General features: G+C 43.4%; 1 protein-coding gene across 4 annotated transcripts in view; it reads left to right on the forward strand.

Moving 5' to 3' along the window:
* Positions 1 to 24,673, forward strand: part of CYP4V2 (cytochrome P450 family 4 subfamily V member 2) — a 176,623-nt gene that overhangs the window by 143,410 nt on the left and 8,540 nt on the right. For all 4 annotated transcript variants that reach the window (XR_015309387.1, XR_015309388.1, XM_086962550.1 and 1 more), the window contains exons 9-10: positions 11,375 to 11,509; positions 23,048 to 23,227. Coding sequence is in view for 2 of the 4 variants with exons in the window: in XM_086962550.1 (XP_086818676.1) it covers positions 11,375 to 11,509; positions 23,048 to 23,227 (315 nt within the window). In the remaining 2 variants the exon portion in view is untranslated. The remainder of the gene's footprint in view (positions 1 to 11,374; positions 11,510 to 23,047; positions 23,228 to 24,673) is intronic.

Genomic DNA, 24,673 nt, shown 5'->3' on the forward strand with positions numbered 1-24,673 from the left:
GGACCATAATATCCCCACAGCCCCTAGTCCGCGCACACTAAAGCGCAAACCCCAAGGCGGGAGAAAAATACTTAGTGTTCTACACCAACTCACGGAACTGTCGTGGTTTTGAACTTCTTTCAATTTATTAAGAGAAAGTTGTGAGATTGCCTCATGGGCTCGTGGCAGGGGAAACCTTCACGCCAGGAGACTTTCCGTCCCGGCGACCGCCCGCAGGATAACCTACTGCTGGCATATACACGTGGATGTGCCAGCAGTCGGTTATCCTGCAGGCAGTCGTCTGGACGGAAAGTCTCCTGGCGTGAAGGTTTCCCCTGCCACGAGCCCATGAGGCAATCTCACAACTTTCTCCTAATAAATTGAAAGAAGTTCAAAACCACGACAGTTCCGTGAGTTGGTGTAGTACACTTCGGGCCAGATGTAGGTAAATCTAATTTACCGACTCTTAAATACCCAATCATACCGATTCGGTATTTATGAATCGGTAAATTAGAAGGAGGGAGATATAGATAAAGAATTATTTTTATTTACCGATTCTGTAACATTCGGTATTTACCGATTCGGTAAATACCGAATCGGTATTCCCCATTGATTCCTATGGGCTTTGGAGCCCATAGGAATCAAAGGGAAATACCGATTTCGGTATTTACCGAATCTGTAAATACCGAATCCAGCAAGGGTGCAGGGGGTGTCACTTTGACACCCTCTAGCACCCCAAGTGCAGGCTTGTGTGCCATGTGGCACACAGACATGCCCTAAGGGCATGTCTGTGTGTCACATGGCACAGGTGTGCATGCACACCTGGATTCGGTATTTTACCACCCAATAGGATTGGCTGGTAAAATACCGACTCTTAAGGGCCTGTGGCACTCTGTGGAGTGCCACCGACATCTTGATTTACCGAATTCGGTAAAATTACCGATTCAGTGTTTTACAGAATCAGTAAATTTACCGATTCGGTAAATTTACAGATTCTGTAAAATGAAGGGCCCTACATCTCAAAATACAATTACCGGTCGGTAACGGCCGAATTCGGCCGTTACCGACCGGTAATTGGGGACCTACATATGGCCCTTAGTATTTTTCTCCCGCCTTGGGGTTTGCGCTTTAGTGTGCGCCGACTAGGGGCTGTGGGGATATTATGGTCCTGATGAATGCTGTGCGTAATTAGCACATGATAGCAGAAACATCTTGACCACTCGTTTATTACGTTTTTAGGACACAGTGGTTCACATTTACTTAACCATCTAGTATCCACTTTCACTTTGTTTTTAAGTCTAGGTAATTATGACCCCTTATTAAAATTTGGTTGGGGGTCATATATACCTAGTTTTAAGTCACTCTTTATCACCTTGAGCACTAATACACTTGCCTTCAACCAGAACCCTATGATGACAAATGGTCACTGACATGAGTTGGTGCCTGAGGGTTCTTTTTTCACAGTGATTCCCACTAACCCTGCTTTTACATTCACAGCAAAGACACCATCAGACATAGGAAGAAGTGTCAAAAACACAAGTCATCAGTGCTTTTCCTTCTATGGACCCACGATCAGGAGCAACATTCCTGTATCGATCAGGACAACCCCAACCCTGTTTCAGTTTAGGAGAGAGTTGAAGGCTCAACTTTGTAGAGAATACAATATCACAAGTAAATAACAGACCACCTCCACTGTCAGAACTCAGCTGCCCTCCAATCACTCACTGGCTTTATGCTTGCCTTTGATCCTGCATATGCTGCATTTTGGCTTAGAACGGGTGTAGGTAAGTAGGATCCTTCTGCATGGTTACTCCCACTTTTTGCCTGCTGCTAAGCTGTTTTTGGACTAGTCTGACTGGGATCCTGCCAATCCGGACCCCAGTCTATCTGCTTTTTCCCTAAATCGGTTATGTTCAATACTTAGGTACATCTCATATTGGATACTGGGGTACCCTTATAAGTCCCAAGTAAATGGTACTAAGGTACCTAGGGCATAGGTTCCTCATAGGTCCCCCATAGGCTGAAGCATGCATTATGCCTCCCATGGGTCACCATTCAAATGGAACTTATGGCCTGCCATTGCAACCTGTGTAAGTTGGTGCTTGCACCACTTACTAAAGATATAGGTTTCCTATATCTTGGGTCACTGCACTTAAAACCTATAAGTCACTCCTATAGCAGGCCTTTGCAATCCTGAAGGCAGGCTGCTTCGGTCTAAGTGAAAGGGTGCCCTGCATGAGCAAGACAACCCTGCTGCCCATATCAATCAATCAATCAATCATCGCATTTATATAGCGCACTACTTACCCAGAGCGTCTCAAGGCGCTGGGGGAGGGGGATCTGCTACTGCTCGAACAACCAGGTCTTGAATTGCTTCCTGAAGGCGAGGTGGTCCTGGGTCAGGTGGAGGTGGGTGGGGAGGGAGTTCCATGTCTTGGCGGCGAGGTAGGAGAAGGACCGTCCCCCTGTGGTGGCTCTACGGATGCGGGGGACGGCGGCGAGGGCGTGGCTGGTCGATCGAAGCTGGTGTTTGGGAGCGTAGAAGTTGAGGCGGCTGTTGAGGTATCCTGGGCCTTGGCTGTGTAGGGCTTTGTGTGCGTGGGTGAGGAGACGGAAGGTGATTCTCTTGTTGACCGGGAGCCAGTGCAGATCTCTCAGGTGTCCGGAGATGTGGCTGCGACGGGGGATGTCCAGGATGAGTCGTGCTGAGGCGTTCTGGATCCGCTGGAGTCTCTTCTGGAGTTTGGCGGTGGTTCCGGCGTAGAAGGTGTTGCCGTAGTCCAGACGGCTGGTGACGAGGGCCTGGGTGACCGTCTTCCTGGTCTCGGTGGGGATCCACCGGAAGATTTTACGTAGCATGCGCAGGATGTTGAAGCACGACGAGGAGACGGCGTTGACTTGTCTGGTCATGGAGAGGGAGGAGTCCAGGATGAAGCCCAGGTTGCGTGCGTGGTCTGTTGGTTTGGGTGCGCTGCCTAGGGCGGGGGGCCACCAGGAGTCGTCCCAAGCGGCGGGTGAGGATCCCAGGATGAGGACTTCCGTCTTATCTGAATTCAGTTTCAGGCGGCTGTTCTTCATCCATTCGGCTACCTCTTTCATCCCTTCGTGAAGGTTGGCTCTGGCGGTGGCGGGGTCGTTGGTAAGGGAGAGGATCAGCTGGGTGTCGTCGGCGTAGGAGCCCATTGCCCCGGGTTCACAGTAAAACCGCCATATACCACATAGAGGGGCACAGCGTAATTACGAGATGACCGTCTCGAAATTGGCTGCAATGAATCCTATCATGTTTGGTGCCAAACATGTTGGAATCATACCCTCACACCGTAAATGCTACGGCAGTTATGATTTCAAGCACTGGAAGAGCCCTCCGTTAGGCTCTTCATGTCTCCGTTACCAGTCTTCCAGACCTTGGCAGCACAACATGGTTGCTGCCACCCAGAGACACAATTCTACCCTCCTGCTGCTGAGCCAAGCTTGAGCAGGACTTTTTCCCTAAATTGGTTATGTTCAGTTCTTGGGTACATCCCAGATTTAATACTGGGTTACCCTTATAAGTCCCAAGTAAATGGTACTAAGGTACCCAGGGCATAGGTCCCCATAGGTCCCCCATGGGTTGAAGAATGCATTATGCCACCCATGGGTCACCATTCAAATGGAACTACAGGTTTGCCATTGCAGCCTGTGTAAGTCGGTGCTAGCACCACTTACTAAAGATATAGGTTTCTCATATCTAGGGTCACTGCACTTAAAACCTATAAGTCACCCCTATAGCAGGCCTTTGCAATTCTGAAGGCAGGCTGCTTGGTTCTAAGTGAGAGAGTGCCCCTGCATGATCAGGATGCCCCTGCTGCCTCTGGAGCCCATTGTCCCGGGTTCACAGTAAAACAGCCATATACCATATAGAGTGTCACCGCATAATTACACGATTACCATCTCAAAATTGGCTGCAATGAATCCTATCAAGTTTAGTATAAAACATGTTGGAATCATACCCTCACACCATGGCAGCACAAAATGGTTGTTGCCACCCAGAGACACAATTCTGCCTTCGTGCTGCTGAGCCAAGCTCGAGCAGGGGAAGGGAGAACAATAGGCATTCTGTCACAGGGAGGTGTGACCACCTACCAGACAGGATTTAGTGTATTGGGGCAGGGTGGGTGTGCCAGCGCCACTCAGTCTGCATGAGGGGCATATTTGGTTTCCTTGTGTATAGTCCACTTCAAACTAGTCCTGGGATCCTTGGCTCCTGCTCTGTTGCTAAACTGGACAAAGGACATGGGAGTAACCTCCCATCTGTCCAGACCCTTCCCTTGGAGGGTCCCCTGAATCATCCCAACCCTTTCCCTAGGGTACTTAAGGGCTTACCTAGGTCCGTTGTGGGATAAGATTCAGATCAGACACCACTTCTGCTTCTACCGTCTGGGCACCCAGGACTTCGCTGGACTTCGTTTGGGCTCAACTTCATCTCCCTTCCAGTCAGCTCCATCGTCTGTGCCTGTGCACTATACAGGAACCTACTGTTGTAACGTATCTAGGGCTCTAGTGTAATTTCCCGATTCATGCCCTTATATAGGTATAACTTATATCCTTATATAGGCATAAGAATCATAACCATATTTAGGCACAGCCAATGCAGTCCAAATACGGCATGGCTACTTCCACTAAGCTCCTAGAGTACAACGAGTTCTTTAGGACAACCAGCCTTCAGCAGTACGGTACTTCCCCCTACTTCAGTATTGATTTGTCCCAGAACTCCTGGAGCGTGTAAAGAACTTTGAGTTCTTAGTGACGTTATTATGTCCACCCGTACGTCAAACTCGGCACCTTCCAGGTATAAATATACCCACATCTGCCCTAGCAAACACACAGTGGTTTGGAGCAGATCAACTAACTACTTGCCCGACGCCCTGCTGTAGCGAGTACCGAAGGAAGCCGACCCTCCAGCTGATGCACTGAGAGAGACGCTGTCTTTTCTCCTGCTGAGAAATCTAGCTCCAGTGTTTCCCTGCTACCCTTGTGGGTTACTGGGAGATCGAGTCCTGAGAGAGAGATACAAGACCTCCTTCATTCTATAACCATGGTACGGAGCTGATTAGACCCTTAGAGAATTCTTGGATAGATTCTTGGCAGAAACTGTTTAACTCGAGCTTCACCTCACTTACTTCTTCCCTTGTGCTAGACTTAGGTTAGGTACACCGGGGTAGGCGTATTTTAGATGCACCAGTTGAGTACTTTTAGTCATTATTTATCATTGTATGTATTTTATCCTTTTTAAGATGGCTTAAAAACCATACAAATGCTTTTACAGTATTATTTCATAATACTCCTTTTACTGTACGCACTTTACTTCATAGCAAGTATTACGATTCTTGCAATTAACCTCTCTTGCATGAGAAAGAAGACTGCTCAATAAATAACCTTTTATTGAAAACGCCTGTCTCTCTATTTCTCTGCAAAAACCCTGGTGAAACGATTGACTGAGTGAAATAGCCATCTATTGTTTCCGCGACGCTGAAGATATATTTCTTATTCTTGGGGAACAAAGTTGTCATGTTATATGGTTGTCAGAAACTAATCCCTTCTTGTCTATTCGAGAAAGTTTCTAGTGACCTCTGAGCTAGCTGGCATTCACAATTAAGTCTAACATACTCAATAGAGACCTAGTCGACTTCAGTCCTACGTCTAAACTATCGTTTATGTTATTCCAATGCGCAGAACCTATTGGGAATATAGGAACTACACTACACTACCCAGGCCTGTGGGCATCAAAGACACCTGTGGGACCATTTGAGGGTCACCTTTACTTCTTTTGGGCTCCCCTGATTGCTTGGGTACCTCCTGCTTTTGGTGAGTTCCCTGGAAGTTGCTGGTCCCGACATTGCACCTTCTTCGACTTCTGCCTGGGTTGCATTTGCCAAGGCTTGTTGGTGCTCCGGCTGGACACCGACCCCTCTGCAATCAATATCCGACGTGGAATAACTCATGTACGGCTCTTGGACGACCTCAGCGTCGCCTGGTCCTCACAGCTGCAGAGTCAAGGTCCTCGTCAACTCTTCTGCAATACCCGAAATTGGTAGGCATTTGTCTTCCAGACCGCCTGGTCTCTCCTTGGTGACGTAGACTCTGTCCCCTCTGCTTGCAGGTACTTCTTGTCTAGAATACACCTTCAGATTCCACATGGACACTTTCTCCTCTTCCAGCAGCAGCACTTTCCTGAAGTCCTCCATGGGGTTCAGCAGCGATTTCCAAAACCACTTCACACCGTTGCGCCCAGCTTCCCTGGTGTAGGTAACGGTGGCACTAGGATATATACGGGTGGAGTGGCTCTTTAACCATCTGTCTTTTACTATGTTTCTTCAAGGTCCACTGGGAAGGGTCCTTAATCTATAAAAATCCAACTGCAACTTACATGTAAACTTGTACGGAGCACACAGTTGTGTACTCACACTGCACACGCTCTCTGTGGGGTCCCTGGTCACTAACCATGGGCAGTTCCTTGGGTCCCCAGCACTTCTACGTCCTCTCAACACTAACTTGATCCGAGTTGTGGTTCTAATACCACTTTCGTAGTATATGGTTTTGTCCCCCCTGGGGCCTACTATGCATTTAGTGCTATTTACTGTAATTTCTTTGCAAAGTATAGTGTGCATTGTGCATATCTCTGGGTAGGAGATATTTGTATGTGTTAGAGATTATTATATAATAAATACATATTTTTATAAATACCTTGTATGGGTATTTTTCACTTAAACTAGACCATAAGATTGCATTCTGGTAAAACAAGCTGCTTTACACTCCTATTGAACTAAGCCTGAAGGCTCCTCTCCACAGCTACCATAAAGAGAGCTTTCTAAGGTTGTCAAGACCTCTTAAATCACCATAAGGGTTGTCTGGACTGATGCAAGGTGTCCACTTAAATAAGTGTACATCATATGCCAGGCCAGCTCTCACATTGGTTTGCAGCGGTTGGGATTAATTCCTGCATTGTTTTACCAGATAAATCTTTGTGTTGATTAATTGAAAAATTATCACTAACACTAGGCCCATATAATACAAGCTTTGAATAGTAAATTCTACTGAACTTAGGGTTGGGTAGTTAAGGGTTAGCACACCCTTTATCCAACCTCAGAGAGTTTAGTTCTCTCTAGATTAGGTAGGTGCAACACCTCACCACACTTAGTATGTCTACTAAAGGAGATGCCAGTGGCTCTCTGACTGCTAGATACAGTGAACATTCGTTCCAAGAACTGAAAGCACTGTGCGCCTCTAGAAAGTTGAAGACGGGGAAAGGTGCCAACACTCAACACCTAAAAGTGTTAATGTTAGATGACCTCAGAAAACCTAGTGGGTCAGATGAACAGGTTAGAGTGGATGGGCAAGGGTATGAGGATAGGCCAGGAGGGGAGCACCTCTTTGACCTTGAATCTAACATTGACCAGGGGGAGCAAGATGGCTCCCACCTGGAGAACTTAGAAGCCCCAGAGGATACAGCATGTGGCCTTGAGGAAGCCCCCTTTGTTCCTCCTGGGAAAGTGCAGAGTAGACCAAGGAGGTCTAGATCCTCATCTGCAGAACCCAATGCCTCAGGACAGTCTATAGGGACCTCCATATCTAGAAAGAGAGACAACTCTTTGGATAGGGAATACCAACTTCTTGAACTTGAGAAAGCTAGGCTTAGGCTCAGGCAAGAGCAGTTGACCCTTGACAAAGAGGCCGTAGAAGTCCAGAGAGCTAGAAAAAATTGAACTAGAGTCCCATGGTGCCAGCAACAAGGTCCATAGAGTTAGAGAAACTTGTTTTGACCGTAGGAACCTGCGCAAGATTGTCCCTCCCTACCAGGCTGAGAATGACATCCACAACTAGATAACTGCTTTGGAAAGGGCCTGTAAAGTTCAGAAGGTCCCTCCAGAGCAGTGGGCGGCTATCTTATGGCTCTCCTTTGCTGACAAAGGTAGAGATAAGCTCCTCACTGTTATTGAAGAGGATGCTGATAATTACTCCGTTTTGAAGAGTGCTCTCATTGATAGGTTTGGCTTAACTACTGAGCAATACAGAATTAAGTTCAGAGATACCCAGAAAGCACAAACCCATGACTGGGTAGATTTTGTGCATAGTGCCATAAAAACTCTGGAAGGTTGGTTATTAAGCAGCAAAGCTCATGACTATGAAGGATTGTATAATTTGATTATGACGGAGCTGATCCTTAATAATTGTCAAAAACTGCTTTTGCACCAGTATCTGGTGGACTCAGATCTGACGTCTCACCAGGGTGGTGGTGACCAGAAGAAAGATACTTACAAAATCCAAGAGAAAGGTGGAGATAAATCTAAAGGGAAGTCTTCTGACGGTCCCCAAAAATCCTCCTCTGGGGGTGGGTCCCAAACTCCTCCCCCAAGAAAGGAACCTTGTTGCTTTGTTTGTAAAAAGCAAAGACACAGGAAAAATTATTCTGATTGCCCCAAGGCCGACAATAAGGAAAACATACCTCCTACTACTACAACACCCCCAGTACACCAAGTAGTAATCTCCTAGGTGGTATTAGTGCACCCTAAAATGTGGTTGGGTTCTCGTGGGGAACTTAGATGGATACTGGCTTAGCCAGATCCTTCACACAGGCCACCTTAGTCTGTGATGGTGGCATGGGGTTTGCCACTTTTACTATAAGTCTCAATGCTTTGGGCAAGTACAGACAGAAGCCTCTGATAAATGGTCAGAAAGCTGTAGGCTATAGGGACACAGGGGTTAGTTTGAAACCCTGTGTCCCCACTTCATCTTTTACCTGAGTACAAGTACCCGGTGACCAACACAGATGGTGTTAGAACAGATCATCCCATGGCCATAGTCAATCTCAACTGGGGAGGGCTCACTGGTCCCAAAAGAGTTACAGTGTCCATAACCTGCCTGTAGTTTGCCTCTTGGGCAATGATTTGGAAACTTCAGCCTGGGCTTAAATAGAACTGAAGGCCCATCTAGAGATGTTAGGCCTCCCTGGGAAAGTTGGTGACCCTTACGCCCCCAGTCCAACCACAGGAAAGTGCAGGAGCAGTGGAGCCTGAAAAAATGGCCCACCCTGCTCCACCAGAAGCAAAGGGGATAAAGAAAAGTATTTTTCCCCTAGACATTAGGTAAGTGTCAGCTTTGTCAGGGAACTGACCCTACCCCTTGTGAAGGAACTTCCCCAAAGGTGGTCAGGCCTGTCCTGGCAGAGCCACGGAGGGCAGGGGAACCTTTCAAGGAGGTACCCAGTCTGGAGCAGGTATCATACCCCTCTCTGCCCAGCCTCAGTCAGCCTAGGGCTGTAGAGGTTAGATATGTCAGTAGACCTCTAGGGGCCCACTGCTAAGAGGAACCACCTCATCAACAGATTAAGGACCCCAACCTAGTAGTATAGCCAGGTGGATAATCCTCAATAATTTGAGGGATCCCTCTTATCCTTAGGCAGTGACATCCCCATGATGGACTTTGTTGGGCAAAGTAAATCCTGGGACAAAGCTGTCCCAAACTTTCACTGGCCCTCTAGTGTTCCACCCAGAAGGGATCAACCAAAAGCTGTAGGCAGTCAGAGATTGACCCCTAGGGATAGATACAGGACAGTCCTGGACAGAAAGGTCTTAATGGTGACCAGTGCTCTGAGGAGGATGAGACCAACCCTGTTAAGGCCTCTCTTCCCTAATCAGGCACCCCACAAGCCTCTTTCTTGGCTCAGACAGAAGGCAGATAGACACTTCAAACTTTTGAGAGGATCAAAAACCCTCCAGGGGAGGAACTTCTCAGTAGACCATAGGATAGGGAGTAGCTATGCACATGCAGGACCTTCATTATTTGGCCACTTAGGAAATAAAGTCTCAACTGGGCAAGGTTAGCCTCATCTCCTTTCGTTTATGGGAGGGGTTATGTACAAAGATAGGATCCTTCTGTATGGTTACCCCCACTTTTTACCTGGTGCTAAGCTGTTTGTGGAATAGTCTGGCTGGGATACTGCTAATCAGGAACTCAGTCTATCTGCTTTCTCCCTAAAATTGGAAGGGTCATTAATCTTTAAAAATCCAGCCGCAACTTACACATAGACTTGTACAAAGCATGCTGTTGTGTATTCACACTGCACACGCTCTCCATGGGGTTGCTAGTCACTCACCTTGGGTAGTTCTTTGGGTCCCCAGCACTTCTAAGTCCTCACTGTCTTGATCAGAGTTGTGGTTCTTATACCACTTTCTTAATATGTGGTTTGGTCCCCCCTGGGGCCCACTATGTATTTTCTGATATTAACAGTAATTTCTTTAAAAAGTATTGTGGGCATTGTGCATATTTCCGGCAAGGAGATATTTGTATGTGTTAGAGACTATTATATAATAAAGATATACTTTTATAAATACCTTGTGTTTTTTTTTCACTTAATCCATGCAATAAGATTGTATTCTGGTAAAACAAGCTGCTTTACACTCCTTCTGAACTAAGCCTGAAGGCTGCTCTCTACAACTATGACTTACAGAGCGTTCTAAGGTTGTCTAAGACCACTTAAATCACCATAAGGGTTGTTTGGACTGTGCAAGGTGCCCACTTACATAAGTGTACAGTGTGAGAAGGCCAGCTTCTCACAATTGGGCACTTAAATCCACATACTTTTGTAAGGCCCTGGGTGTCATCTCTGTCCACTGACTGTTCCATGACTCGTTTCCTTTATGAAGGGGATCTAGATTTAATTACACAGATACATTTCGAATGTGCTATTTTTACATTCCAACCTCTGTAAAAGTGATAAGACATACAGAATGATATTGCATATGGGGTGTGAGGCATTTTCTCAATGTCCTTGTAAGTCCGGTCGCATTGATAAATTTGATGTTTTAGTACTGTTGTTTACCGCAGCTGTCCCAGTTCTGCTTTATTAATATATTTGAATTGGTTAACAAATGTACTCCTTTTTGGCACTTTAGTCTCTCTTGATAGCTCATGATAGCATGCATGCTTGTCCTTCATAATCCTGTAATGCGTAAGGAAGAAGATTGACCTTGTCTCTCACCACATTCAGTAGTATATTATCGACTTAAGGCAAGACCTGGAAAGTACCAATCAGGGTATCCTATTGCAATATTGTAAAATTTCACAAAAAATTGATATACGTGGGTGATCCTTATTTTCGCTGTTACAATTAATTAAATCATTCTTACCCCTGAAAAGATGTAACATATAGCCAATCATGGATACACAGTAATTTAAAGATCAGTGCAGTACTTTTTCCTTTGAAATATATTAATGGTTTACTTATATTGATGTACTGTTGGGTATTGCTATATTTTCATTAAAACATTGCATAGTTAGAAGTGCACAGTTCTTTCTTCGTGGTAAAATATTCTCTCTCACAGCGGCACCGCTTTTGTTTCTTTATTGTATACTTTAGGTGAATCTGATCGACCGGTTACAATGGATGATTTGAAAAAACTAAAATATCTTGAGGCTGTCATTAAGGAAGCTCTTCGGTTGTACCCCTCTGTTCCATTCTTTGCACGCACAATAATGGAGGACTGTCAAGTAGGTAAGCAATGTTACCATATAATTATTTGTCAAGCCTCTTCACATTCCTGACTGTTGAGAACTGCTGCTGCTTAGTCATGATGGTCTCCATTTTGAGGCGCCCAGTATTTCACTGCAGGGATCCTGCACAGGGTATTACCAATCGCTGATGCATCAGTCATACTTGGTTGCAGAATAATGGGGGATTAACAGTGATTCACTACACAGCTATATGTATTTGGTAATTACATTATGATGGCCATAATTTTGGGCCTTTTCCCCAGAGACAAATTCCTTCTGGTTTGACTTGGAGATTTTGTCTGCAGAAAATTATGCTGTATTTGCTAACAGTGAGGGTCACATAAAACTGTTTTGGGTGAACACTCATGTTTCTGTCTAAATTATTACTAAGCGGTTTCTTGTTATGAAGGCCTAAGAATGTGGAGTGTCTGCTTTCTTAAAGTTTCCACTTCTTTTGCTTCAGCTTAGGTTCATGTTTTCATGAAAACGCTTTAGGGCTGATGTGCAAAGCAATTTTTCAAGTTGCAAAGCCTGCTATTTGCAAATTCACAGGGGTTGCGACTGCAATATGGCTATTTTTATTGTGCCATATCAATTTTGTAATTTGCTAACAGGTTAGGCAGGTTCCAAAAGCCAACATGTTACCGAATCACAAAATGGCTTTAGACAGGCATTACAAAATCCCTATTTGGAAGGAGTGTGTTTAGGACTTCTTTTCTAAATAGTGTTTCATTAGGAGATGCATCTATGTTTTGTGACCAAATGTGGTTGTAAAACAATGAAAAATTACAAGCTCCCTAGTTGAGGTGGTAACACATTAGAAAAAAAAGGGAAGACGGGCACTCCTAGGACTCATTATCCTTTGTGAATGTAAAAAAAAGTGTGTTCGGGGCAAGGCGCAGGTACAGGGGCCGCTCCCAACTCTCAAACAACTTTAAAAAAACAATAACATTTTCTTTTTAAATGCAGACCCATTTACTCTAAGGAAAACTGGAGAACTGTTTTTAAAGTTTACTTTATTTAAATGCAAATATAGATATGGTGGTCTGCTGACACCAGCAGGCCACCATCCCATTGATGGAATCTAATCATTAGTGAGTCTCAGTTTGCAACATACCTCATGAATACTGATGATGTAGGTCAGATTGTGACCCATTATGATTCAGAACTTTATCAAAAACTTATTAGTGCATAGGCGGGTTCACAAAATTGTTTTTAATTTGAAAAAACTTTGTGCACGGTTTGTGATAAACTTTTTGGAATGGAATTTCATACTTCAGGTCCTATGTTCCTTGTGTCCCCTTTCAGACTTCTGTAGCCACTACACACCTATCTCCCTGGGATGTATTGCATGCCTTGGTTTCAGGCTGAGTTCTTCTTTGCTATTTTTTGGTACCGAAAGTGTTAGAAATTGACTGCTTTAGAGGAAAGCACAGTACATGGGTTTTATCTGCTACTGAACCTTTCACAGTGGCGTCATTTTACCAACAGCAGAAGCTGCACTACTTGACTCTTTACCCCTCTGTGCAAACATAGGACATGATGAAACGTCCTGTGTCCCTTGCAGTACGATATTTTTATGTATTTTTAATTAAAAACTAGAAGCTGCAACAGCAATAATACACAAATATTTAAATTGGCACAAATACCCAACTGCTATGACTTGCGAACTCTAAAGACATGCTCACTTTTAACCAAACTCTAGTTTAAAGCTTGGATGTTGCAGAGTAGTGCACAGGGTTCGGAGAAAGTAACCCAAGGACAACCGGTGTCAGCTCTAGCGACCTAAAAGTAATTTCCATGATCTCCTATAAACCATATCTTTTTTGTTGTTGACTGAAGTGCAGCTCCTTACCATTGTAAACAAAGGTATCTGGATTTTGAGTGACATGCACAGCTATTGTAAAATGTAATTCCTCAGGAGATAGCAGAACTAAGTGTTAATGCCAGAATTACGTAAAAACACCTCTTTATCAAGCCTTTTACTGATGTTGAACATAGTTAGTAATATGAATAAGATGTCGGCAGTCCATGGCTACAGCTCTCTTACCAGATGTGCATATGCTTATTCTACAGTAAAACCGCAGGATTGCAGATGGTGATTTTTGGGACTGAAATGTATCAAGCATGGTAAAGAGTTGTGTGCCCCAGCCCGGAGTGGCCAACTGGACATGAAATTTGTATCCTGACTTTTTTGTTTGGTCCCATTATTCTATTAACATAGCACTTAGTTTTTTTTTATGTTCAATAATTTTTGTTAAGATTTTAAAAAGATAAAAACAGTTAGGTACAGTTCATAATGACACCAATATGAAGAATAAGAAAAGATCCACAAGTTCATCAGAATAGGACAATAATAACCAATAAATTGCCCCAACTCATAGCCCGTAGAGCAAGAATAAAAATCAAGAAATAGAGTGGCATTATTGAATCATAGGAACCCATGAGTGGCATCATTATTAAGAAATCTGAAAAATAAGGGAGAAAAAGAAAAGAAAAGAGGACAGAAGATAGAAAAGAAGAAAGAAGGAAGAAGAAGAAGAAGAAAGAAGAAAGAAGAAAGAAGAGAAAAAGGAAAAAGGAAGGATCTCACTGGATGGCGCAACTAATCAAAACACTACAGACACCAGTCAGTCAGACGTCACAAAGGGATATTGATCGACCAGCCCCCTTGAGGCCAAATCCATATGGGTATCTAAAGTTCTCCAAACATTAAAAGAAATAGTGGGAGTAAGATGAGCCCTATCCACAGAAGTGTGTGTACTTCTCAAAAAGGATACCCATGCCCACCACGTGTGGTAAGAAACAGAAGCAAAAGACTTCCACTCCATAAGAATCACCTTAACAGCCACAGTCAATAAAAGATCTAACAATTGCATATCCAAGGTATCTAACGGCAGAGGTACCTGGGAAGCCCATGGTCCCAATAGGATCATAGGAAATAAAGAGGAAATTTAAGTTGAAAGATTAACATGAGATGTTTATGAATAAGATCCCAAAAGGGCCGCAGAAGTGAACAATGAAAGAACATATGTGGATAGTCACCAACCTCCAAACCGCAACTCCAACATAAATCATCATCCTTTAAATGAAGAGCATAGCACTTTTAAACACCAGCACTTGTTTGTGTGAGTACACCACAAGGCGGTGCTCTCTTTTTAGCACAGCAGTAGTGCTTAGCAATTCAATTTTTTACAAAATAATAAACCTCACACTTCAAGCCATCCGTTCCACTTGGGGTGACCTACAATAGTTAAAATGTCCCACTTGTTTAAGTATGGGTAGTAGGTAATTCTGGCATTGCCATTCGACCGCAGTGGAAGGAGCTGTGGTGGAATACTTTGGGTCCCGGCACTTATATTTTTACAAATTAGGACCGTCATAAACCTTTTCTGTGGCCTTAATGGGTCACAAAACGGGCCCTCATAGGCAGCATAGGACTACTGTCCATGCCCTGAGTTTGTCACATAAAATGGTGTCAGTTTACTAAGTTTTGTACCTTATTAGTTAGGACTAGCCTTTTTCTGTGTCAGAATAGAGTGCTGTCTACAAAACCCACATGTGTAAAGTTTCCCTGATAGTGAGCCATAGATCCTTGCGCTGACATTCAAATTTAAACAGATATTGAACTGCAGACCATACACTACTTTTCACAATGTTCAATGAGATGCAGATTTTAAATAAATAGTGTCAAACTGTTCCAAATGCCCACAAAATCTAACCTGGTGAGATAAGTGCCGAAAATACTCCTTCTTAAAACATTTTGCAAAGAATGCAATACATATTTTGCAAATTGAAAGGCATAGACCTTAAGAACCATTGCAAACAAAATCACTAATATATACAAGTAGCACTAGAAGAGGTACACATCAAATTAAGAGCAGAAGCGCAAATTATTCAGGTTTTAAAATCACACAACTGATACACTTGCTGGTCACCTTACTAAAACAAAGTGTGCAAGAAAACTCAAGTTTTCCAAAATGATTACAGTACAGGTATCACATTCTGTTGCTTCTTTGATTTATAATTAATCCAGCAACACTAGAAGTGGAAGAATTATTACTAACTAGCATTAAACAACTGGAAATCTCTTGTCCACCTACCATTAATTTCCCATGTAATCTCACTCCATTGCTTCAATGAGCAGCTGTACAGACAACTAATAGCAGATTAATAATTAGGGAACTTGTACAAAAGATGATACATGGAGACTGTGTAAGCCATTATTGAAGCTTTGCTTGTCTTTGGCTGATTCTCCTGCAAGGTTCACAGTGTTAAGGAATACATGCAGGCACAGAGAGCTTAAGAGTGATTCAAACTCATTGCCAGTGTGGGTGGGACTTTTATGTGCAAAGATTATGCCACGGCTCAGAGGCAAATCAGTCGGGCCTAATTATTTAAAGCCACTCTACCCACTGAGTTTTCCAGCCTCCTCCTATGAGCCTTCTTAGTAGGACAGTGCTGCATGTAGACTTGACATAGGGTTACATAGTGAGTGGGCTGTCCAATATGCTACTTCTCTGCTAAGTCATAGGGCACTGTCTATATTTGATGCCTGGATTTGCTCTTGATTTCTAAATTGTTTTCCTCAGACTTATCTGATCGTTTTATTTTAAAAGTCACATTGCCTTTGTATTTTATGGTCTTCTTCTGTAAGAGTTTTCAGCATATTATATAGGTAGGCTATCCTGTTTTAGTTTTAGTTTTAAACCTAGAACTACTGATAAAATCTTACCAAAAGGGAAACAACCCTCATTAGTGTACGTATACATACAACTAGCCCACCAGGTGCTTCCAGTAAGCGCCACTGCGCTGCGTTGCAGGGTGGTGGACTAGGCCGTGCCCCTTTTTACACCTCTCTGCAACGCAGCTCTGTGGCGCTTACTGGAGGTACCTCTTGGGCTAGTTGTTCCCTAGGGACCCTCAGGATTAAAGGGGACTTAATCTCCTAACCTAAAACAGCCACAGAGCGTGTTTACACAGTGGTGAAGGGAGGGGACGAGGCCTGAGGTGGCGTATGCAAACACGCCCTGTGGCGCGTTTTAAGTTGGGGAAATAATACCCCTTCAATCTTGATGGCCCCTTAGGGGCCAACTAGCCCACCAGGTGCTTCCAGTAAGCGCCACTGCGCTGCGTTGCAGAGAGGTGGACTAGCCTGTGCCCCTTTCTACACCTCTCTGCAACGCAGCTCTGTCGCGCTTACTGGAGGTACTGAGTGGGCTAGTTTGACCCTAGGGACCCTCAGGATTCAAGGGGACTTAATCTCCCAAATTAAAACGGCCAATACTTAACCCCAGCGAGGAACACTGACCTGCTGTGAACACCAGAGGGCCTGGTGCTCGTGATCCGCCATTACGCGGCGGGCAGTCTCCATGACCGGGCCGGCCACATTCAATACCAACAACAAGGATTGCCCATGTGGAGAAAGCCTCACAGGTAAGTTGCAGTTCCGGCGTGAGGGTGCAGCGAATGGGGCAGACACACCCAGCATCATCATCTGCCAAAAGCGTTTCGGGATCCAGCCCTTAGTCACTGGCAATTAGGACTCGCACACATGATTTTTTGCAGTCTACGCAGCAACCCACTGGGGTGTATTTATTTTAATGAAGAGGCGCCACATGCAATCCCACTGAGGCATACATGCAGGACTACAACGACCATGATGCCCGGAAGCCAGGGGCGGGGCTTATTGTGAATAAAGTAGTAGGCTGCAAGAAATCATGCGTGCGAGTCCTAATGCCAGTGACCAAGGGCGGGGGCCCAAAACGCGTTTGGCAGATGATATTGTTGCTTTGTTTCGTACAGTTTTGTTTGCTTGAATTGAAGGTTCAGGATTTAGAATCATGTTTTAGACCTGATCTAATTATTTTATACACTATAGAAAATCAGGATATTTAACATCAAATGTGATCTTTTGGCACTAGTTAATTCTTTTACTGATTGGAGAAAAGGTTTGCTTATATGAAACTTGGCCAAAATGTACTATCAGTATTATCCTCAGATACAGAATGGTTAAAACCCTTTGAGTCATCATCTTCATTTTCTTTTTCTTTCCAAACATAGTTTTTTCAGTTTCTTCCAGAACTAAACCATGTTACAACGTTCTTGTAAGAAGACTGCAAAATGATACAATCAATTCATACATACATGTTTGAACACATACTTCAGTGTTTATCCAGTACTTTCCAGGTACATATTAAAACTGTAAAGGGATCCCTGTGAAATATGAGAAGTGTGTTACACAACCATTACCTCCACTCTCCATGAGTCTTATCAGTCCTTTTGTGTCACTCCTGCAATTTATCCAATATTTATCAGCTTCCTCTTCTAACAAGTAAGTATTAATAGCAGATTACCTCTCATACACCCCAGGCATTAAATATTCAATGCAAGGTGTAATGGCTGATGCCTGTGAAAAAAGTGATGTCATCATGCACATGGGATAGTGGTGAAAACAGGGCACAAGACTTTCCACATACCAGCAAAATTCATAGCTGCAAGGTGCCCCATTGTTATGTGTGATAATTTCAGCTATTCATGGCTTTTTACCCTACTGCACTGTACTGCTGCTGTTTCATAGCCCACAGTTACAATATTAACAGCAACATTACAAGTCCCAGAATATAATGTGATGTCTATTATAAGGTCAGTATTGACTTAAAGTAGGACATTTGCCATGGCAACACTTGGCAGCAATGAATTTCCACACAGCAGTAGCACCACATTAATGTATAGAATTCAGGGCTACAAATTAATCTGCTGTAATTCAACATTGTAAAGGTTTCACATGGTATTATGCTATTGGTAGGGCTGACCACCCCTACAGTGTCATAATATTCAGTAAGGAGTAGGTGAATGCCCCCAGTTGTGTCTATGAATTTTTGTATTCACACATTTCACTATAGCACTCTTACTTTTTAAATCCATTAATAGTTCTGTAAACCAAAGACAGAGCTACTGTGAGGAGTAATGAGATGAGTAAGAGTTAGAATGCAATACACAGAGTTTCTGTCTATATTGGGGTTAGGCTGCTGAATAAACACTGATAGACACTGATTTGAAAAGGTTTGGAAACCACTGAGATAAACCCTGAAATCCGCAAATAAAAAGCACTAAAAATAGGGCACCCTATGTTAGACCTGTCAGCCTTACGGTAGTCTTCCCCAAACATTTTGTCTTACTCCTCCATTTTTGGTGGTGTTGTTTTTGTTGGCTTTAGGTTTTCTGCACACTTTACCACTGCTAGCCATAGCTAATGTGCGTGTGCTCTCTCCTTTAAACATGGTGAAATTGTTTTACCCCTATTGGCACATTCAATTTACTGTAAGTCTCTTGTATAGAGTGATATACCATTTATCAAGGGCCTATAACTTAAATGCTGCTAGTGAGTCTGCAGCACTAATGTAGCTCCTTAAAACATGTCCCATGCCTGCCATTTAAGCCTGAAAGCAGTTTTATATAACCCCCTTGCCAAGCAGTAAAGTCCCCTTTTACTGCATGTAAGTCACGCCAAGGGTAGACCCTGGGTAGTACATTGCACAGGGTGAATTGTAAATCGAAGGTTGGGCATGTACCTTTAATTTTTGCATGTCTTGGTAGTGAAAAACTCCAGATTTTTTTTCTGTACTTCAAAGGCCTACCTCTCCCATAGGGTAACACTGGGTTATCTTATTACAATTATTAAGTGATAACTTTCGATTGGGAGCAACTGGGAGTGTCAAGTTTGTTGTATAGAGAATGGTAATTTAAAACCCTCTAAGGTAAACTTAGATTGTAAGTCACAATTCTAAAAATGAGACTTTTAGAAAGTTTGGATTTTCTTGTCCCAACCATTTGGTGCCTGCAGCCAGTTCTTGGGTCACACGACTAGGTGTAGCTGGCATTGCTCCCATACTGTGAGACAAACATGGGATAGGTGTTGCCAGGACCGGCCCTCTCTGATTTGATGAGGGGGAGGAACTGTCATTTACCAGACTTGCTCATCAGAACATTTCACCAAAGTTTTTGACAGTATTCTTTTGTGTCCCCAGACAAGTTGGGGTTAGGTCAGGGGCGCAGGAAATTCCAAACACTTCTGCAGTTGGAAACCTCCAGAACATTCTCCTACTTCAACGTGGGCACCAGGTATAAACAGTGGAACCTTCGATCCAAATCTTCAGGACACCTTCAGTACACCCCTGGACCTGCTGAAGATGCAGGAGGACTGTTGCTGTGTTGCCCTGCTGCCTGAGTGAGAAGGACTGAACCTGCGTCTTGATTCGAGGACAACTAGAGTGACTCCAAGGGCTGGTTGGCTTGACTCCTGATCAGAGCCCCAAGGACAGAAAAGGATCCATTAAACCTTGAACCCAGCACCTGTATTCTGTCAGTCTTGGACCCTTTTAGGTGGGCTTGAAGGTGCTCTGCCAGCCCAGTTGTGATCCCGTAAGCAGAACCACCTCAGCGTAGACCTTGTATGTCAGCACATAGTCTCCTTGGAAGTGCCTCTGTGCAACGAATCCTTGATGCAGGCCTTTGCATCACAAGCCCCTCATAGACGGCATCCTTGACGATGACGCAGGACTCGTCATCGCACCCTGCAGCTTCATCTGAACCGCTGGTGTTCGATGCATCTTCTACACAGGATTTCTCATCACAAACTCCTTATCAACAGCATCCTCGAAATGACGCAAGACTCTGCATCGTAGACCCGCAGGTCATAGAAACTGCAGCTGCACAACGCATCTTTGACATGGGATCTTGCAACGATCCACAACCAGGGTTAAAGAAACTTTGTACAGGGAGGCTTCATCCCTGCATAAAGGCAGCTGTCCATCATTCACAGGCGTAGATCGCACCCTTTTCCATTCATCACATAGGAGTGGATGCAAGCATGTGTGTTTTGGTGCCTTGTTCTCGGTAATGGTAGGTGTTAGAATACAAATCTTCTGTTATGTACATTGTGCTTAGATGCCTCGCCATGTTAACCTACCCCACTATGACACCGCAGGCTATGGCTGCATGTCGCTGGCCCCCATTAGATGTGGCGCTACTGTATTTGTTCCCCTGCGAAATTGATCCAAAAGATGAGCAGGCCAGTGTTCTTGTTCCCTTGTGAAATCGATCCAAATATCCGAGTCGAGCAAAGTGAGAGATATGTGCTTACAGTACACAATTATCTACTGTATGACATTAAAACGGGCACTATCTTCATGCCCTTAACAACATTAATGCCAAAAACATGAATTGATTGACGAACAATGAGTGTTATAAATGTTACGGTAATGCATGTCCGCAATTACACCTTTTACTTAATATTGCCTTCCTCAAGAGTTAGCTATTTAATTATGTTCTGTATTTTATTCTGTGCATACTTTGAGCCATGCCAGGTGTTGATGAGGGGCTTTGATTGAGAGCTCCAACGCTGATGCCAAAGCACAGTGTCTGTCAGTGGGTTGACCTATCTGCAGAGCACACAGAACAATGGTCATGTATTCCACTTATAATTGCAATTCTCTGGAAATGTGGGTGAAGGTGGTGCACAGATGGCAAAATATTTACAGGGCGAAGGCAAAGGGAAATAAACAGCTTAAATATGTGTGATTGCAGTGTATGTTTGGAAGTGGTGAATAGAGGGAGATGCAAGAAAGTGCATTTGGGGAAGTGTGAAAAGAGGGTGCTGAAGAGGAAAGAGAGGTGGTTGAAGATGTGCAGATGGACAAGATGTGCAGAGAAAAAGGATATACATATCTAACGTGAAGCCCATCTAACTGAAGCCCTAAACTCCTTCCACAGTCCTAAATACTATTGAGAGTTTAGGAACTGAAACTTTTTGAAGGTTAACTATTTATAATAAATCCTTGTTGTATTGGAGTATGTACTTAAAGCCCTGCCCACTCTCCGCCCATATTTGTCATTGGCTTGTGTCATTGTCCTTCATAAATGCTGGCTTCTGATTTGCTATTAGGCTTGTTAGTCCCTCCTTAGTACCGCCTTGTCTTAATTTGTAACCTCCCAAGAGGACTGGCCCTTTTACTACAGTCGTTACACAGTATGTCTTCTTTAGTCTGGAAGCAATATTTTCTTTAATGAGTTTTTCTTACTGCAGAAGGGCAGGAGGGTTCTTGTGTGCAGTTGTGACCACCTGATTGTTTATTCTACTTGTATCAAATGGGAGCTCTTCAGGGGCCATGGGAGACAGAAGGGGGCAATTCAACGATGCCTTCAAGAATTTAGAATGCAATAGGTCTCATATTTGCGAGAGTTTAAGCTATTGCCATTGTAAATAACAATGCCTTTTATTTATGTTTTAAAAACCAAAAAATAAATAAAAGGAACTGTCATTTACAATGCCAATAGCTCAAACTCACGTAAATGCGAGATATATTCCATTGCAGATGCTGTCTTAAACATCTAACAGTCAATAGTACTGACAGGTTTTAGGTGTAGGTCAGATGTTATGTTATATATCTCGATGCGATTCCATCTCAGAGAGAAAGCAAAATACTGGTTGGGTAGCACACTTTGAGAATCACAGAAATGTATTTTACATGTTCCCTTTTTAGATAGCCCCCACATTTTTCATCCCACTTAAAGACCTGTCTTCACATATCTCTATATGGCTGATTGAAGTCAGCAGCTGTGGGTCCTTTCCGAAGCCTGGTTAGAGCAGCAAGTTGAAGTTGCATGCAGTGCAAGACACTGGGCAAGCACACACTTTAAAATGCTGAAGTTGTTGCATTTTACAATGTACACATTACAGTAACTGTTGAATATATTAATGCAGTAAGATATAGGGCAGTTTTTAATGTGTTTAATATTTCAAAACTATGCGTTCGCCCTGCTTCATAAGCTTTGGTTTATCTCTAAATTATTTAGCTTTAAAATGAACCATTTTCCAATCTTTTTTCAATGTATTTCTCTGGAGGAGGACCCAGCCTGGACCCCACGTTTGTCCATTGAGCTTGACCACTTTCAAATGTCACTAGCCACCACTGGTTGTAAGTACAACTTCCCTCATTTGGTTGCCTGGCCTCCTTTGCTCCATCCATGAGAATACATATTTGGATTGTTGCAGAAGTGTTTACTACTTCATGCAGATTCTTATTCTCCCTCTTCCCTGCAGCATGTAATAAACACTTACACATGGCAATAAAAACAGCCTATGCTGATTCGCAAGGCAATGATTTCCAATTGGCAGAAGCTAATGAGACTTACCCTCACCATCAGAATTATGAGTACTGCTAGAACTCTGCTGGTCGGGTTAATTTGACATATAGGCTCCAAGTGAAACTCCTTGTGGAAATAACGGATTACTAGGGGAGTCTAGGGGACCCCATCACTATCACACGGACTCCTTCTCATCTACCTGCAGTAATTTCCAGGATTACTCCGTTGGCTCAGCGAGATACCGGGAACCTTTTAAGGGGGGGGGGGGGGCCTCTGGTAATGAACCCTTTAAAATGTCATTCAGTATTGTTCTGACTAAAAAAGGCCAGTTTACTGTTTTGTAGAGCATTTTATAATTGCTTCCAGTGACATTTTGGTTATTTTATTAAAGGTGGATTTGAAGTGCCGAAAGGTGTCAACGCGTTAATTGTGCCCTACGCACTGCATAGGGATCCGAAATATTTCCCAGACCCAGAAGCATTTCAACCAGAACGCTTCTTTTCTGAGAATACGAGTGGGCGAAACCCTTATGCATACGTACCATTCTCTGCGGGGCTCAGAAACTGCATTGGTAAGTACATTTTATTAAGGCACTTTGGACCTGATTCAGTGTTGAGTGTAACAGGAAATACTATTTTTAGACCAAGAGCCAAACTTGGAGGAGCATGTCATAATGTGTTTACTGTGTAGGGTTTAATTTTTATCATCATTTCTGATCAAACTAGTTAAACATTAAGAAGATAAACATCTGGTGTGGGAAGGAATAGTGCTCTCACAATGTGAGGAACCAGTATTCAGATCAAAGGAAAATGCATTAAGTAGAGTACACAAGCCATTACGGCAATGTCTAGATCAACCCAAGTCTTAATGTATTGATGTCGAAACATTTCATTACATTTAGAACTATTTTCTGTTTAAAATATATTGTTTTTTTTCCACAAAGAAGCCTACATTTACTGTATAAACTAAGTTGTTATGGTAAGTCTCTTAAATGTTTGGCAGCCTGTGCATTATTAACTAACTCAATAAAGGAAATGTTACAATACTACTGCCCATTGACAAAAAGTGATCTTACTTAATTAAACTCCGTCCTTGCAGCGATATGTATTTTCCATATTTATCCAGGTGTTGCCATCTGGCTCTGTCTTGAGTCGCCACTGTCCCACCCTTTCATTTAAAAACTTTCGGTTTTTCAGGAACCACTGCATTAAGTGCCCATCAGCATGAACTCAGTTTTGCTCTTCTGCTTCATACAAGTATTATACAGATGTTTTTAGTCGCTCAGTTCTCTCAGTCCTCTGCTATTTGTTGAAGATGTGATTGGAGCTGATGTTAGGTTGATGATGTCTGCCCTTCTCTTATGCTTATACTCCCTCTTAGACATGATGCCTCAGCTTTCCGCACTAAATGAATGAACAGGGTATGAGTTGCTTTCAGTGGTGCCAATTTGTCTTCTAACTCCATGTGCCTTTCTGGTCAAACTCTCTGGTGAAATGTTATATTGCAATTCCAACTTTAAAGGGCTTGTGGCTCCATTTCGGATTATTAGTGGCACATCACATTTACCATCAGGCGTCATCTATTGTTCTGATGCCAGCCAGGAATGTTCCTCCCTGGATGCTGTTTCCCTATACTTTGCATGGAGAGTCCTACCTACGCTTAATTTTGTGCATATTCTGTCATTTTGCCCTTGCTACACATGTGGGACCAGGCACGATAGAGCTACCCCAAAGCTGTATTCCGAGACATTATCAGTGCAACATTGTTTCAACAACACATATATTTGCAACATCAAATATGGGTTATCTTGTGCCACTGAAGTTATTCTCAAGTTACAGCGAGGCTAGCGCTACTGGGATTTTTGTAGTGTTCTTTGGCCTAAATCAGAATTTATTTTTATGAGCTAACATCCGCTCAGTGACGCCAGCTATTTTTCTGTTACTAGGGCTCGTATGGCTGGCCATGACCTGGCACATCTTTAAAGTGACGTCTTATATGTTGTTTGCTACCCACTAAC

This window comes from Lissotriton vulgaris, chromosome 3_1 (assembly GCF_964263255.1).
Source record: "Lissotriton vulgaris chromosome 3_1, aLisVul1.2, whole genome shotgun sequence".
In the NCBI taxonomy this organism is placed as follows: Eukaryota; Metazoa; Chordata; class Amphibia; order Caudata; family Salamandridae; genus Lissotriton; species Lissotriton vulgaris.